The sequence below is a fragment of the Vigna unguiculata genome, chromosome 1, assembly GCF_004118075.2.
Source record: "Vigna unguiculata cultivar IT97K-499-35 chromosome 1, ASM411807v1, whole genome shotgun sequence".
NCBI lineage: Eukaryota > Viridiplantae > Streptophyta > Magnoliopsida > Fabales > Fabaceae > Vigna > Vigna unguiculata.
Genome location: NC_040279.1, coordinates 35,456,903 through 35,474,859, shown reverse-complemented (window position 1 = coordinate 35,474,859; position 17,957 = coordinate 35,456,903). Strand labels below are relative to the sequence as shown.

Below are 17,957 nucleotides of genomic sequence, written 5' to 3'. Positions count from 1 at the left end.
CTTAACATTTTTATTCTTTTGTCATGATTAGTGAGTAATTATTTTCAGTAATTTTTAATTCAAACGTTGTCTTTCAATTTTCTGTTTACTACGAACAACTGAAACAAGTTCTTTCCTAAGTTTATTTGTATATAGAATTATCAAATACTTTAAACAATTTAGGGAATTTAAATACAGATTATTTAAAAGGTAAACAATATTATAAAATTTAATACATATTATAAAACATGGGATCTGGTGAGATATTATAAAAAAACAGATTAAGATTTTTTAAAATGGAGATTTTACGTAAAAAATTGTAATTTTAATAAAATATGGTATTTTGATCGATTAGTTTTGAATATAATGGAATGGAATTTATAACAACTTAACGAATTCTACTTGAGATTTAAAAATGAAAAACTGTTTAAATTAAAAAATAAGCGTAAATAAAAGATACTAATATATCAAGCAACTAAACAATTTAATGACATGTCAATTTTTTAACATGGAAAATAATTTCACCAATGAAATAATATCTGTTTCATATTAAGTTAAACTAATTTTAAAAATACTATTATTATTTTTTAGAATGTAATGCATGACTTCACTTTAAAACGTGGCAATATTGTATTTGTTGTTTTAATTTGTGACTAATTGTGATTAAGAAATTAATTAGCCATAAACCTCGCTTTCTGTTGCTTTCGTGTTGTTCTTGTTCGGTTGCATTTGACAAAAAAACATTCTCTATAGAAAGTTTTATTATCTTTTAACAAGAAAAAAAAAGGTTGAAAATGACGAAAATATAAATTAAAATAATTATTTGCGTGTTTGAAAACATAAAATTGAAAAGTCGATTTTTCTGATAGAGATCGGTGTTTATAAAGTTGCAAAAGAGAGTTTAATTTCAATTGGAATTTTCATACACGTGATTTGAGCTCTTGTACAAACTTTTTCGGAAGAAGTTAAACTTGAACTTAATAAAATAATATAACTGATGGTTTTCTTAGACATTTCTACACAAGGAATACAAAGTACAACATTTTTTTAACATCCATAATTTGTTCTAAATTTAATTTTTGTTTTCTATATTTTAGAAATTTAATTTGTTACGGTTCGTTTGTATTGTCAATTTTTAAAGACAAACAAACAGACAAAATATTTAGAGTATAAAAATAAGAAACTAAATAAAAATACAAAATACAAAATTTATTAAATCTATAGAATAGAGAGAACTATTTTATCTGGTACCTTACTAAAAATATTAAAATTAATTTATGGGTCATTTTAAATAAAATGTCAAGTCAATTTCAATAATAAAATATATACTTCTTTCCTAATTTGTTTTTTTTATAAATAATATAGTTAATTTATGAACTATTACAATTATCAAGATTACTCTAATTATAAAAGTTAATATTTACTATAAACATCTTTACATTTTTCAACAAAACAGGTTAACAATTGAAAATCATTTCACAAACTTAATCATTAAAAATAAACTATATCTACACAAATTATAACTGATCTAACTTATACTAAATAAAATATTAACAAATCGTCAAACTTGTGGTAAATGTTATTTTATTTCATAATTAATTTAACACTTATTTAATCATTTTAACTTGATTTGTACTTATCTTAAAACTTAATTTCTCAAGAATAACTTTTAAACTATTTCATATCCATAAATTTTAAAATTCAAAATTGTTTATTGTTACTATTATTCAAAGTTTCTAACCATTATTTTAATATTACATTTAATAATTAGAAACTAAGTTAAGTTTCTAATTATACTAAAATTATATTATTTTAAAGATAAAAATAATTGACTACTTTTATTATTTAACAACACCCTAAAAATAAATTAAATATAAGCATTTATTCATAAATTGTAATTTTAATAGTATACCATGTTTTTTTATATGTATAAGTGGTTTAAAAGGTGTTACTTTGCTAAACAATCATGCACTTATATTATTTTATTATTTGGGAAATAATAAATTAATTTATATTATTTATTTAAAGAAAAAAGTTGAGAATAGAATCATCTCATTATGAGTACAGCATATGCAAATCTACCTTTTCAAATTATTCCAAGTACACTTTACTCTAAGGAGAATAAAACATTGAAAGAGAACAAAAAGGACCCGAAAAGGTAACAACTTTTTTCATAACATCTATTTTAACCGAATTCATGTGTAAAATAAATAAATGCATTAAGGGTATATTCATAAGCCACTCCATAAAATTAAGTCTCCCCAACAAACAAACATAAAAGAAGGATTAATCTGTTAATATAATTATAGCTCATTAATGCGAAGCAAAATAACTATAAGAAAAAGGTTCATTTGAAATGGGACACATCAATGAACTTTTGTCTCAGTTGAATGGAAAATTTGTTTTTTTGTGTTTTTTTTTTTTAGGTTATAATAATAAATAAATAAATAAACGTAATAATAAATGAGAAAAATTGAAGGTGAGTTGTTTTTAAGGAAATATATATTATTGTAGGTTTTAATTTTATATGATTTGTAGCTTAAAGCGTTGGGAATTGTGTCTTAGGATGCGAAAAACGGATCTTAAAATGCGATTTGGATGCGACACGTGGCAGGGTTTGATTGGATGGAATTGCATAGACGTGAAAAGCTTGGTTGCACTCGAGGCCAGCCAAGGCATTATAAATTATAATCTTGAATCTATCTTTTATTTCACCCTTCAAACCTTCGCTTCAGCTTCTTCATCTTCCAAATCCTCTTCCTGCATTTCCTCGCGTGTGTATGTGTGTATGCTCCTTCCTCTACCCACATACATACATACACACATACGTGTATTCTCATACGGACGTACATAAATTCCTAAGTCTCTCCACTTTTCCTATTCCTCTTCGTCGCCGGTAATTCGCTCAATCCCTAGCTCTTCTCCGATCGGATCATGGCCTCGCAGGTTAACGACGCAAACGGTGCCGTCAACGGCGACCTCGGAAACGCCGAGAAGCTTATTATCGATACCGACCCCGGGATCGGTTAGTTTTTCACTTTTCACCTGACACTGCTTTTAATAATTTCGTTATTTATTAATTTGTTTCCCTGAAGAAAACTCTGTCACGCAGGAGAAATCCCAGCCTGATGTTTCTGCACTGTTTCCTTCCTTATAACACGTAAAAAGCTGTGTGAAATTTGAGTTTTGATTTGCTGTGTTTTGGATTTGAGAGAGTTTTTTATGGGAATCGGTGTTGGAATTCCTTGTGTTGTATCTGGATGGTGGATTTTCTTTGATTTTTGAAAGGTGGTTTTTTATTTACTTGTTTTTTATTGAAATAGGACTGGCATTTTTGTGATTCTGCAGATGATAGCATGGCCATTTTGATGGCTTTTCAGAGTCCCGAGGTGGACGTTCTGGGTTTGACAAGTGTATTTGGCAATACCACTACGGAACTTTCCACACGCAATGCTTTGCTCTTGGTACGTGTTCATTGTCAATTTGTTTTTTACCTCCTTTTTGGATCAACTTTTTCGGGAACATTTCCAAGCTAAAATCAATTTGTGCTTTTAATTTTTGGAGAAAATAAATGAAAAATAATTTATATAGATGCTACATGCATACATTGATTTAGCTTGTTAGAGAACCTCAATTTGTTTTATCTTTCGATTTATCTTTTTATTTCCTGTATAGGTGTGTATGCAGTTTTCTATAGAAGCTTTTCATTTCTTTTGTGTTTGTGGAAAGGTGTTTTTGATTGTTGTTTTAATATGCAAAAAGGATAGTGTGAGATCGCAGGCCGTGAAGATGTTCCAGTTGCAGAGGGCAGCTCTGAGCCATTGAAGGTATTTTAATATGTACTTTTGAGCTTCTCTTCTACTGTGGATTCGGTCAAATTCAGTTTTAATTGATTTGGGTTTATTTTGTGCTACATCCCCTTTTTGAGCTTCTCCTTTTGCTGGTATTAATTATGGTTTATTTTCTGTAAAAGGGTGGAACTCCTCGTGTTGCTGATTTTGTTCATGGTAAAGATGGTCTAGGGAACACATTCCTACCTTCACCTAAAGGTAAGAAAATTGAGAAGAGCGCTTGTGAGTTTTTGGTAGAGAAAGTCTCTGAATATCCTGGCGAAGTATCTGTGCTAGCACTTGGACCACTAACAAATTTGGCTTTGGTAAGTTGTACACTAATGTCTTGTACTCTATGGTTGCGTCCTTTAATGATTTCAAATTTTGTAGTTGTCTATATTTGTTGATTTGGTAGTGTCATTTCTATTATTAGGCAATCAAAAGTGATTCTTCGTTTGCAAGCAAAGTGAAGAGAATAGTCATACTCGGTGGTTCATTCTTTGCCTTGGGTAATGTGAACCCTGCTGCAGAAGCAAATGTAAGTGGTGATTTCTGTTTGTTATGCTTCTTGGAATTAGAAAAAGAAACGGACTAATTTGCTACGGCCATTTCCGTTTTTTATTTTGAAAGCTTCATGTTTGAAAAATTAGGGAGCAGAAATCTTATAATTCCATTTTAATGCAATTATGTATCTAAATAATAGTATCAAGTTATCGGTTTAAGACTGAGCCTTAATTTCTTTGTAAACGTTTCCTGAAATTCCACATTTCCTAATTTTCCATTATTTTCTTTACAGTTGACACAGTAAAATAGCTTGCCACTGTTCTAATTAAAATAACATGCTTGCAATTAATGGACATAACTGCCAATAAATGGCTTTCATCTCAATAAATTGTTGTGACTATTTTACTTGCAGATCTATGGAGACCCAGAAGCCGCAGATGTTGTGTTTACCTCTGGTGCAAATATTGTTGTTGTCGGAATAAACATTACAACCCAAACCCAATTCACAGGTGGGATTGTAATCCAATATTGTTTCAATTTCCGGGCTAGCTTGAGTCATTTACTTCTGCTCTAGGTCAGGCACCATAAGTTGAACACTGTCTTCTGATTTCAGATGCTGATCTCCTTCAACTGAAAGAATCTCAAGGAAAGTATGCTCCTTTCTTGAGTGAGATATGCAAATTCTATCGGGACTGGCATGTAAAATCTGATGGTGTCCATGGTAATTTTTCATTCTACTTCGATGCCGCAAGTTATGGTTGCTACATATATAGTCAATTATTGAAGTTGCCTTGGGAATGATGATTTGGCTTCTTTCAGGAATTTTCCTCCACGATCCCGTCAGTTTTGTGGCACTTGTGCGTCCAGATCTTTTTACATACCAGAAAGGGGTTGTGAGGGTAGAGACACAAGGCATCTGTGTTGGGCATACACTTCTGGACCAAGGACTGAAAATGTTTGTCCGAATTTAAACATACTACTTTTCACTATTTTCTTTTGCCAATATTAATATTGTGCTCAGCAAAATTTGATTCATTCATGCAGTTGGAATACGAGCAACCCATGGACGGGTTATTCTCCAGTTTCAGTTGCTTGGACCGTGAATGTCGAGGGAGTTGTTGATTATATCAGGGAGCTGCTGATGAAACCCTGAAGTATAGGCATTTGTACCACTACCCTTCTCACATTTCAAAGCTTTGGAAAATTATAGCAGGATAGCTTCTTACTTGCAAAAATTATGTATAAGGTCATTTTCTTTATTTCATTCTATGTCAATCAAAACTGAATATTAGAATTCACAATGTTCACCATTTCCACCTTCAACCTGATAAATTCTAAACTCATTTAGATAAAAATTTCATGTACCAATGAATTTGTCTTCACATGAAATTATTTGAGTTTGAATGAAAGCATTCATTCTTTACTTTTGCTATTCTGAACTCACGTGCTGCTTCCTACTTTGGTATTATAGAGTTTCGGGTTCAATGCATTCTGATAAAAGGACACGAAACGCCTAACTTCTTTGGCTATGCGCATGCCATCATTCTCATATGCTATGTAATATTCTTTAGAATTTGACGAACTGTACTTTGTCTATGAAGTTAACAAAATATTCGAATATCCCTCTTCTAAGAAAAAAAATAGAATACAAGTTGTTTGATAATATAAAATTCCCTGTCCAGAATTCCAATTGAACATTTTTATTTTTACTTAAATTTTCCTCAAATTAGTTAGTTAATTTTAAGTTTTAGTGATTTTCAATTTCTTATTTTTCCATCTCCCCCAACTAATCTCCTCACGGTTTATGGGGTGACTCCAATGAACCAAGTAATAATAGTTAGTACATTGATAATGTTTAAGACACTTACTCGGTCTTTTACATCATATTATAATTTTTTTATGAATATTTCTTAAAAAAATTCTATAATAATTTATAACAATTAAATATGGGAATTTATAAAAATTACAAGTGATAACAACCGATGAATCATATAAACCTTAAGATGGGGAAGAGAGAGAAAAGACAGAAGGGTGGTAATAGAAGAAAGAAAAAACTGAAAAAACCAGAGAGAACTCCAGAAAAATAACCCAAATTCGTAACACTTTACAAACACCGTTGTTGATTAAACAAAAAAATTATATTAACTCTAATTAAAAAAACAAGTACTTAATTGAATAAAAAATATAAATACATAAATGAATTACAAACCTAAATATAAACACTAAGTTAGTAATTAATTCTACTGCAAATTGTTAAACAGCAATTTTATATTCCTTTCAACCACCACCGATGTTAAAATACTTGAAAATAATAAATTCATTAATAAAATTATTTATAGTCCATTTTGACCTATGACTTGCAAGAATACATATATTATTATTATTATTTATTTATTTATTTACACTCTTATATTTTGTCTAATAATTTTCACAATAACTAAACTAGAAAAAATATCTATTTATTATATTATTTTTAAAAATATGTTGAATTATAATTTTTTTTCATGAGTTATATATAGAATAAATTAGTTTCTTAGAGAGTTTTAGAATAGATTAATTATTTAGACAGTTTAAAAATTTAAACCTCACTTTAGATACTTACATATTATTAAAAAATAGATAACAAATATATTAATGATGAGGGAAAGTTAAATTATAAATGTCAAAAAAGGTTAAAACATGTGAATCAATCTGACTTACCATGAATTTAGACCAAGTTGGATTGAATTTTTTTTACAAATTTCAATATGGATTATTTTTCACTCGGACCACGAAAAACCGAACTCACCCAGGTTAAAGTACTGGTTGGCCCACCAACACGTAGATAAGGGTCACATAAGTATTTTTTTATTATGTTGGATTTTGCATTTAGTCGGTTTGGGTTGTTTGTAATTCTTCGTTAGATAATAATTTATAGTTTTATGATTTTGATTTGTACTTGGATTGTACTGAAATTTATTTAGATTTTAATCATAATTATAATTTATTTATTTTTATGACTAAAAAAATTATAAATTTTTTAATTGAGTCAACAAACCAATATTTTTAACTCACTAATATATGGTGTATAGGGTTAGATTCAAATTGTTTTGGTTCGTTAATAAATGAGTCGAATTGGCTTGACTCACTAAGTGATCAATATGTGATGGGTCATACTAGACCAAACGAGTGACCTATTTTATTTTAACAATTCTAAGTTAAATAATTGAAACTAATAATTTAAAAAAAAAGAAATAAGAATATGTCAACTTAATATTATTAGAAGTAATTTTAATATATAATTTCATACAATTTTAATAGTATTAACTAAACTAATTATTTTGTTTCAATTATAACTAAATGGGAACGCATGTGCAGTAGCGTTTTAGGTCTAATATTTTTATGATATACAATATAATTAAAAAAATCTATAAAACTATTATTACAATAAAAATCATTAGTAAAACTTAAAAATTAAAATTAGAATAAAATATTTTTTGTATTTCTTTGTAAAAAAAAAGTATTAAATTCCAGAAAGAGTGTATGCGTTTTCTTATTTGTTTTGTTTTTAAATTTCACAAATATAATGATAAATAAAATTTAAGTTTAATATTCAAAATACATTGTAAAAAATTACAAATTAATATTTATTATTTATTTTAATAAATAAAATACATTAAAATAATTTTAAAGATAAAATTATAAGAATATATGTGTATGTTTTTGTAATATTATTTATTACTATAGATGAATTCATTATTATTTGGTCCTATACAAAAACTACAGGAAAAAAGGTATTTTTCAAAGCGTTAATAACTTATTAAGGAAAGAAAAAAAAAATTTGTTTTCTAGTTGGTATAAGGTAATATTTGAACCAAGAAATTTAATTAATTATTTATTTTATAAATATTTTGAAATATATGTATAAACTTAAATTTAGGATATATTACAGCACGTTTAAAGGAATTTAATTTGATAGTTTTTCTTCAAGTTTATTAATTAAAGGAGATTTTGGGCCGCCAACAGCGTTTAATTGCTAATATTTATAGCAAAGCCCAACATCGAATGTAACTGAAAAGGGAACGCACGTGGGTCTGATCTTAACGACACTATCAATCCAAATTCAATTACATCTAGTGGATTAAAAATCTGTATTTACTTAAATTACTTTTAAATAGGGCATAAAAATATTAAGTTTTTCTCAAAATCAATTTATGTCTTAAAAATATTTTAGATTTAAATTAATAATAAATAACATAAAAAATATCAGTAATTTGTGTAGAAATGAGAATATTAGTTATTCATTAGTAATTATAATTTTTGGCTTTTGACCATTATAATTTTTAAACATTCAGATCGTTAATTATTTTAATTTTTTCTCTAATTGAATTATTAAATCCAACTTTAACTATTTCTATATTGAAATTTTCTTTTACACCCTCCAGTTTTAAATATTTTCCAAAACACTCAGTAAATTAATATTTGTATTATAAACTTAAATGACAAATAAAAAGTAAGAACAGTTAACATATCTTATTAAATATTTGATAAGTATTGTTTAAAGGAAACATTTTTAATGATTTTATATTTTGAATATAGAAATAATTTTACTGAATATTTTTAGTTTCAGTTTTTGACTACTATGTTTAAAACATGAACTCACATTTGACTGCACACACTATTGAAATCAAGCAAAATTACATTGGGATAGAAAAAAGTTGAAAAAATTGAGTAACCTCCTAGTTTGATTACTATGTTTATATCTTGATACCAATAAATCAATAGTTGTTCACATCTTGCACTAACCCTAATTTTATTTCTAATTACAATTCACATCATGGATTAAGTGATCTCCACCATTGAATATGGGCACTAAAGTGTTGAAGAAACTTTTGAAATGATTTTGGGTCAGCGATAACTACGAGTCAAGTGGTTGCAAATGGACCGGTCCACGCGGCACGTGCATTATTTATTTATTTTTTTTGTATGCCACAAACAAACGAACGAATTTGGTAAATAATTTTAATTGTGTTAACTTATATATTGTCTTTGTTTGAAAAAAAAATAAAATTTATACGCGCGTTAACTTTTTGAGGATTAAATTATTTCTTAATTGATACAATAAAATTACTAATAGATTCACATTTTCAAAGAGCAATATTGAAAATCATGAGGACACTTGAATTCTTCACTTGTCAATTTGTTTTATTTTTTAATATTTTTTGTCCATCAAGTTTTGGTGAATTTTAAAATTAATTCCTCTTTGAAATTTTATACAAATTTAATTTTTCATCTTTAGAAATGCATGAATTTAGTATTTTTTATCTAATTTTGTTAAATTTATTTGACATTTTAAACACATTTTATAATAATATTTAAGTTAACATTGAAGCGAAAATGTATCAAACGGTATAAACAATTCAAATAATATCATGAGATACGCTTGAAACGTAAGATAAACTTAACAAAATTGGATTAAAATGACTAAATTTACGCATTTTAAAAGATGAAGTACTAAATTGGTCAAAAATTATAAAAATGAACTAATTCCAAATTTTATTAAGAGAAAAAAACATATTTAACTTTTTTTTTATTGAAAAACGATCTCAATTTTTAAAACAATTACGAACATGATTACTTTTTAATTAAATTTTAAATTGAATTCAATCAAATATTTATTTCTTACACCTAATTTTCGGTATTTATAATTCTAAAGGTCGACAAAGAAGAGTATAAACACAAAAAGCAACGTTTTGTTTATTGCGATTTTAACAACATTCCGAACGTTGTTTTGACTTGTATTGTAGGAAATATCTTTTAGTTTTAGTTAAGACATCTAAACCAATTTTCAATTTCTACTAAATAGTTTGGAAGTATGTTTTACACTTTATTTAATCTAATTAAAAAGTAAAATTCACCTTAAACTTTTAGTTAATTTAAAAATTACTGCCAATAACTACTTTAATTTTTGAACTTTTACTTAAATTTAACTCAAATATTTCGTCCGAAAGTAAATTTACTTGTATAACTTTTAGTATATGTCTTATTAAAAATGTAGAGAAAAACATATTAATTTGAAATTATGATATCCGTTTCTTCGTTTTTTGAACTCCTCAATAATTTAAATTTAAATAATTTTTTTAAAAAAGTAATTACTTAAAAAGTCTATGATAAATAAATATAATTAAAAATTAGTTATAGAAAAATATATAATAGTTACGATTTCATTTTATATTCTTAAAAAAAATTTATACAAAATATTAAAAAATATTTAAATTAATTATAGTATAAGAATTTAGAAAATAATATTAAATATATAATTTTTAAAATTTTTATACTTTAAACCTTTTCTGTGAAATACAAAAAGAAAATTTCATGAAAAAGACTAAAAATTTATGTATCATAAATATAAAACTAAGACTTAATTATATTTTGAATACTTAATAAATTTAGAAATTTTTAATTGAGTCCTTAATAATTATAATTTTGTTGTGATTTATTGTATTTTCGATATTTTAAAATTTTTCAATTGAGTTTCTGCTGTTAAATATTTATATTAAGTGTGTGTTGTGGTAGTTATTTTCTAGTGTAACCTTCTTTAAATGTTCACATATCGTCATAATATTTTATTACAGGAGATCTTTTCTAAATGTTAACTGTATTTAAAGAAAATTGTTTCTAACTTTAATTAAAATTATAAATAAAAAATTAAAAATTAAAATTTCATAATTTCATATTTTTGTAATTTCATAATTATATAATTATATATTTATATATTTATATATTTTAAATTTCTTAATTATGAAATTATATATTTTATTTTTTTAGTTTTTTTAGTTTTTTAATATTTTAATTTTATAAATTTTTATTTCATAATTTTAAAATTATATATTATATATTTTTGTTTTGTATTTTTTAATTCATAATTTATAATTTTAATTAAATTTAGGAATAATTTTCGTTAAATTTAGTACATATTTGGGAAAGTTGTGAACATCATCATCACTATCTCTTGTAGTAAAATATTATGTGATAACTAGGGATGTCAACGAGGCGGGTAGGGTACGGGTAGTAGCTCCCCCGTACCCTACCCGCTGGATAAATATTTGCCTCGTATCCGTATCCATATCTGTCGGGTATCCGTTATGCGGGTACCTGTCTATTTTTTTTCATATCTGCGGGTATCCACGGGTATCTGCGGGTATTTACAAAAATATTTTAAAAAATAAATATTTAACCATAATTAGTGCTTAGATTAACAAGTCCTATTTCTCTAATTGATTCTAGTAAAACAAACAAATAAAAAATCACTACCAATTTCTATTGTAGTTTATTTTTGAATAAAATATTAAAAAAATTACTAACTTCATCAATGTCCACCTCTTGCAACATTGTATAAAGTTTCATGTTGTCCAATTTTAATCTAGAAGAGCCTTAAAACATAAGAAGTTCAGTAAAAATTTCTAACAATCACTTAATTAAAATATCTAAGTAAAAGTGTTAATTTCATTACCTTCCATGTTGGTCCATAACCAGTCTTAGAGACACATCAATACCTCCACAGTATATGGAAGTAATTTACTCATGTGTGGGGTAAGAATCTGACCACCATTGTTGGATGAAGACTCAAAATGTTGTTTACTAATATATATATATATATATATATATATATATATATATATATATATATATATATATATATATATATATATATATATATATATAGATAAAGTTTAGCGGGTACGGGTATCCACGGGTACGGATACTATGATACCCGTACCTGCCCCGTTAACATGCGAGTATCAAAAATACCCATACCTGCGGGTAGCGGGTATCCATTTTTAATATCCATTTCCTATCCGTTGCGGATTTTATCCGCGGATACCCACGGGTACGGATATTTTTGACATCCCTAGTGATAACATTCAAGATAAATATCATATCACAAAGTTAATTATAACATCTAGCAATAAGGACTTAATTGAAATTTTTTTAAATTTTAAGGGCTCGAAATACCATAAAAAATTGATTAGAGACTCAATTGAATGTTTCTAAATTTATCATTTTCTCGAAACATAATTAAACCTAAAACTAATATTAATATTAATTGTCAAATAGATTAATGGGAAAATTTATTATTATTTTAAATGAAATAGAGGGGATGAAAAATAATAGAATCAATACATTTGTGTTTTATTTTTTATTTTTAAATAAAACAGAATAAGTGAGAAATAAAAAGAAGGAATAAGTTTATGATTTACTATTAATATGAACTTAACAAGTATAGAAAAAACGAAATCTTAATTTTCTTATCCTTACATCTGATCAGTTTTTTATTCCTTATTACAATTAATTTTATGTTTTAATTTTAATATTCATTACAATTAAATGACATATGTAATGAAATAAAAAAAAAATCCTAATTTAATTCCCATTATTGAACAATTTGAGAAATAAAAACATCCCATCCCTATGATCCTCATGCACTGTCTATTCCATAAAATACAATTTTTTCCTGTTTTTATGAATTTATAAATATTTAAAATCTATACACTTTTTGAAAGTGCTTAAACAAAAAGAATCAAATAATATTTACACAAGAGTTTTGACTAAAATATACTATCATTCAATACAAAGATCATATTTTAATTTACGAATTAATTTTATAATAATTAACCTTAAATTCCCACTCAAAAAATATTTAACTAGTTGACTACGAGAGTTTTTCAGTTAACCATAATCGGAAATTAATTTTTTTCAAAACATGATTAGACACATGTGAACAATTTCTTAATATGTTATAACTCAATAATTACAAAAGTAAATGTAGAGAAAAGAAAAAGAAAGAAAAAAAAAAAAAAAACACTTTGATTAGGCCTGACCTCGCTCCTATAAAATACAATAACATGTCTTGATTTTCTCTTCACTTTCTTTGCGCAGTTATAGTAGATACCAGACACCTCTTCCCAGAGATTAAGTTATTCTCATCAAATTTTCTCACACTTCTTCGTCATGAACTTCAACAACCAACTCTTTCTTCTTCTCACTCTTTTCTCAGTTCTATTTCTCTCAGGTATAACAACATAATATAAGCAAATTTGTTCTGTCATGGGTGTTTCTTAACCGATTGATGAGAAAATCAAAATTGATTATTTCAGGAGAAAGAGTGTTGCAAGCAGAGGCTGGCCATCATCATCAGCATCTTCACCATCACCATCACCGTCACCGTCACCATCATGGTCCAACAAAGTTGTTCGTTTTCGGAGACTCATATGCTGACACAGGCAACATTCAGAAAGCTGTTTCAAACTCATGGAAAGACCCTTATGGCATCACCTTTCCCGGCAAGCCCGCCGGCAGATTTTCCGACGGTAGAGTCCTCACCGATTACATTGGTATGTGCAACCCAACACTGCTCAACTCTCATCAACTCCTATACCCTTTTCTTTATCTTTATCTTTTCTCTACAAAAGTTTTTGCTTTTGGACCTACTTTGCTTCGTTTCAAATCAAATTATTATATGATATAACATTAGTATATGCTAGACCAAAGTATTGTTTATAGAAGATGAATTGGTGGGGTTCATTTCTCTGCTGGCCTCTCTCTTTTCCTTTTGTCATGCTAATTGTCTATCCATTGATTCTGACCTTTTGCTCTTCTTTTTTGCCATTAAAATGTTGAATTTTATTGTGCTTATGTTATGGGGACTCTTGTCACTTTATATCTCAATGCCTTTTTTACTCTCTTTGCCATCTGTATGTCGCGTTGGAACTGCGTTTTATCCCGCTTTTTCATCTCAGAATTATTTGTGCCATCTTCTTTACTCTCTCGCGTGACACCGTGCTTTCGATGCAGACACTTTTGTCCTTATCATTACTCTTAGTAATCATTGCTTTAACATTCAGTGCTCCACTATAGAGTGATAATAATCACTTACTAATTGTCTTTTTCAATTTTCTTCTTCATCTTCCTAATTTCTGTATGTATTCATTTATGGATTTTTTCTAGAAGCATAGAACTAAAACTGAAGGAAAATTGATACTCTCTGGTATAATATAAGTAGCATATTCCATCATCTTTTCTTTGGTCAAATATCAAAGCCTTTCATCACCAGTGGTTATGATCTAGACTTCAGCAGCTTTGTCAAGAAAAAAAGTAAAAGCATTGTGTTACTTTACCAGAATTACACCTCAACACTATAGAAACACTGTATTTGCTGCTCAAGTATGATTAATCTTTCATTTGTTTAATTATCAGTACTTGTAGTTGGCTCGGCCGATTAAGAAAAGAATCTTGAGTTTAAAACTGTGTTGTCAGTACATTTATCATAAGTTTTAATAAAAAAAGATTTACAACCTTTTAAACATTCATTTAACGAAGAAAAACATAATAACATTAAACTAATCGCGACGTGCATCAACATGCACCGGATTGAGATTCCATCGTCATAACAGACCTTTTCTTTTCAATTTATGTATTGAACTTTATAAACTTTATATTGGAATTCGTAAAAATCATTAGTATAACAAAAGTAGGTGTGGTTGTGTTGTGTTGCAGCTAAGTATTTGAAAGTGAAATCACCAATTCCCTACAGATACAGAAAATTGATGCCACAGCATGTAAAATATGGGATGAACTTTGCGTTTGGAGGTACCGGTGTGTTCAACACGTTGGTTCCACTTCCGAACATGACAACCCAGATCGATTTCTTGCAACAGCTCATCAAAGACAAAGTCTACTCTGCCTCAGATCTCAGCAACTCAGTTGCACTTGTTTCTGTCGCTGGAAATGACTACAGTCATTTCACGCAAACAAATGGCTCTGAGGTAAACAAATTCATTGGTTTCACTTTTTTTAATTTCTTCTAGTTAAGGGTATACATTTCACGCACTTTTCATTGTATATGTTTATAGTGTTTCATGTGGTGTGGGTTAGAATAGAAGTTTTGGGTAGCTAATATATCATTGTGGGCAAGTTGGTTGGTTGCTTTCGAAATTCTATTAAAAAAATTGAAATTTAAGAAACCATTTTTGAAAAAAGCTTCAACTACAAAGCACTTTCTAACACACCTTATTCAGATACTATTTTGAACATAGTGTTTCTGATTATTTGACAATGAACACTGTGTATAGGGTTTACCATCTTTCGTGGCTTCAGTGATTAACCAAACAACGATGAATCTGATGCGCATAAGAGAGCTGGGAGTGAAGAAAATAGTGGTGGGTGCTCTGCAACCCATTGGATGTCTTCCGCGGATCACAGCCTCAACCTCATTCCAACGTTGCAACGAAACCTCCAACGCCTTGGTGTTTCTCCACAACACCCTCTTGAACGATGCAGTGACAACGTTAAACCAACAAACCAAGGACCGTTCCACATTCCTGATTCTTAACCTCTTCGACAGCTTCATGTCGGTGTTGAACCACCCTTCCACGCACAACATTCGGGACAGTTTGAAGCCATGTTGTGTTGGTGTGAGCAGTAACTACTCGTGCGGGAGTGTGGACAACAATGTTAAGAAATATAGGGTATGCAATGATCCAAAATCTGCTTTCTTTTGGGATTTTGTGCACCCTACACAAGCTGGATGGCATGCAGTGTACAACAAGTTGCGAACCATGAACGATCTTCAACGGATTCTTTACTAGCTTCTCCCATGGAGGAAGTGATTTATAATGTTGTTGGGTAGGTTTACTTGTTTTGTTTGTGTGAAAATAATACATGTTCTTTTCTTAACTAAATTGTTTCACAGATTGTGGTTTTGTTTATTCCAATGTTGTTCCACTATGGGTGGCTGGGTGGCTGCAATTTGCAAATACAGTGTTCTCTCTTTTCATCCATGCAACGTATTATTCCTTCCAAACAAACTTTCATTTAGAGTGATCGGTTTTAGTGCCAACGTCTGATTCAAATTTGAAAATGACAGAAAAAAGAATCAAACAGAAATTGAGTAATCCAAAATGGCTACTAAAAAAACAGAGGAATTGTAGAAATAGACAGTAACCAGCTACAGTATAAAATTGCAAAGAGGCGTGTTATTAAAGAAAAAACAAAAAAATGACTTTCATATTGAATAATTTGATGAAAATAACAAACATAAAAATAATTTCAAAAGACTATTTTTTAATTAATGTCTAATAAAAATACTAAAAGAGTTTCACATGTCTGACTCTGTCTTCTGTTGGTCACCATCTCTCGGTCCATAATGATATGCTATTTTCTGTATTTATTTTTGACATTCAAAATTATTTTACAACTGTACTTTTTTAATTGAAAATGTAAGGTTCAAAATAATTTATAATTTATTTATAGATTAGTTTATAGTAATTTTCCTATTTAAACTTTTAAATATTTTTTTTCAAAATGTATGTATGAACTAATTTTATCTTACAAAAATATTATTTATTTTATATTTTATTTTCAATTATTAATGGAAAATCCTACCTATATAGATCTTAAGTATAATTAAACTTAGAGGAGGTAAAGAAAATATATGGGAACAACACGTTTATATGTAACTCATCATGGTTAAATAACATTTTGAATGATTTTAAATAAAAATGTATGATTTTTCTGACAATATTGAGGATGTGTATTTGTATGGCCATATATTAATAGTAGAAAAATTGAATAATTACAATTTTTTTTTACTGATACTTTAAAAATGCTGTTATTGAAGGTGAAATTTCTGCCGACATTATATACACCTATAATTGCTTAATTGCTCTTAAAAGTTTTTAGTATTAGATCTATTGCTAATTAAAGTAATATTATTGCAGCTAAAGATACTTTACACAATAACTTTCTGGAAAGTGGAAGCAGAAAAATAGAACACTAAAAAATAGTTCAAAAAAGGTATAAAACAAACTTTCCATAACTTGTACTAATTTAAATTTATTTTAATTTATCTTTTTAAAAAAAATTAAATTACATTTTTTAACCATTCTTTCTTGTCCTTGATATACATTGAACTAGTTTAATAATATAGACAAAATAAAATTTAATGTAATTAAGATAATACAAATATTTCAAAATTAAATTGTACTTTTAATTTGAAATTTAATTGAGTAATATATTTTTGATTTAATGTAAAAAACATAATTATATATTATTTTTATAGAATAATTTATTTTTTGACATCGTATTTTTAATAAAAATATTTATAATTTATGTTCACTCTTATAAATTATTCTATATATATATATATATATATATATATATATATTAATTTGTATATTATATTTTTGAATAGTTGAAATTTTCTTTATTCTGTAATGCTAACAGAAATTTTATCTTTTAAAAGCAAAAACAATCATTCATATTTTATATTTTTCAAATGATTGATTATAAATTTAAACATATTACTTATATATAGTAGTCAATTAAGATAATATATAAACTATATTCAATAACATGTGGTAATTAACATAGATGTATCTTAAATTTGGGAGTTCTGTTGGAAAAAAAAGGATAATAATAAATATAAAAATATAAAAATTGGGCTTTTCATTGGGCACAGGTAAGGAAGAGTCATGCATGAGCAGTAACAGTGAGATTGTTAAGAAAAAAAAAAGTTAAAAGAGAAAAATATGTGTACAAGTAGAATCTGTTTGTTTGAAAGTAACTAAAAAATTAAGTTTTATATAGACAGAATATGTTATTCAT

General features: G+C 27.5%; 2 protein-coding genes across 4 annotated transcripts; both read left to right on the top strand.

Annotated features, from left to right (window-relative positions):
- The first annotated feature begins 2,679 nt into the window (after positions 1-2,679).
- On the top strand, positions 2,680-5,736 carry LOC114186451 (uridine nucleosidase 1). Of its 3 annotated transcripts, XM_028074510.1 has the most exons (10): positions 2,865-3,004; positions 3,092-3,139; positions 3,328-3,443; positions 3,747-3,806; positions 3,953-4,135; positions 4,243-4,347; positions 4,726-4,822; positions 4,927-5,034; positions 5,133-5,268; positions 5,358-5,736. In XM_028074510.1, exons 3-10 carry the CDS (start codon positions 3,336-3,338, stop codon positions 5,464-5,466), a joined length of 906 nt encoding a protein of 301 aa, XP_027930311.1. In that variant the 5' UTR covers positions 2,865-3,004; positions 3,092-3,139; positions 3,328-3,335; the 3' UTR covers positions 5,467-5,736. The 3 variants fall into 3 exon arrangements, with proteins under 3 accessions (XP_027930247.1, XP_027930387.1, XP_027930311.1); XM_028074446.1 differs by lacking the exon at positions 3,092-3,139 and having other exon boundaries at positions 2,680-3,004; XM_028074586.1 differs by lacking the exon at positions 3,092-3,139 and having other exon boundaries at positions 2,684-3,004; positions 3,303-3,443.
- Positions 5,737-13,200: 7,464 nt separating this feature from the next.
- On the top strand, positions 13,201-16,132 carry LOC114165063 (GDSL esterase/lipase At5g03610-like). Its single transcript, XM_028049718.1, has 4 exons — positions 13,201-13,365; positions 13,451-13,687; positions 14,850-15,118; positions 15,425-16,132. Exons 1-4 carry the CDS (start codon positions 13,305-13,307, stop codon positions 15,938-15,940), a joined length of 1,083 nt encoding a protein of 360 aa, XP_027905519.1. The 5' UTR covers positions 13,201-13,304; the 3' UTR covers positions 15,941-16,132.
- Positions 16,133-17,957: the final 1,825 nt, after the last annotated feature.

Coding starts and splice junctions, on each gene's coding strand:
- LOC114186451 (XM_028074446.1), top strand. CDS start 2,914: ATGGCCTCGCAGGTTAACGACGCAAACGGTGCCGTCAACGGCGACCTC. Junction 4,136..4,242: donor CACTAACAAATTTGGCTTTG/GTAAGTTGTACA, acceptor TTCTATTATTAG/GCAATCAAAAGTGATTCTTC. Junction 4,348..4,725: donor ACCCTGCTGCAGAAGCAAAT/GTAAGTGGTGAT, acceptor TTTTACTTGCAG/ATCTATGGAGACCCAGAAGC.
- LOC114165063 (XM_028049718.1), top strand. CDS start 13,305: ATGAACTTCAACAACCAACTCTTTCTTCTTCTCACTCTTTTCTCAGTT. Junction 13,688..14,849: donor AGTCCTCACCGATTACATTG/GTATGTGCAACC, acceptor GTTGTGTTGCAG/CTAAGTATTTGAAAGTGAAA. Junction 15,119..15,424: donor CGCAAACAAATGGCTCTGAG/GTAAACAAATTC, acceptor CACTGTGTATAG/GGTTTACCATCTTTCGTGGC.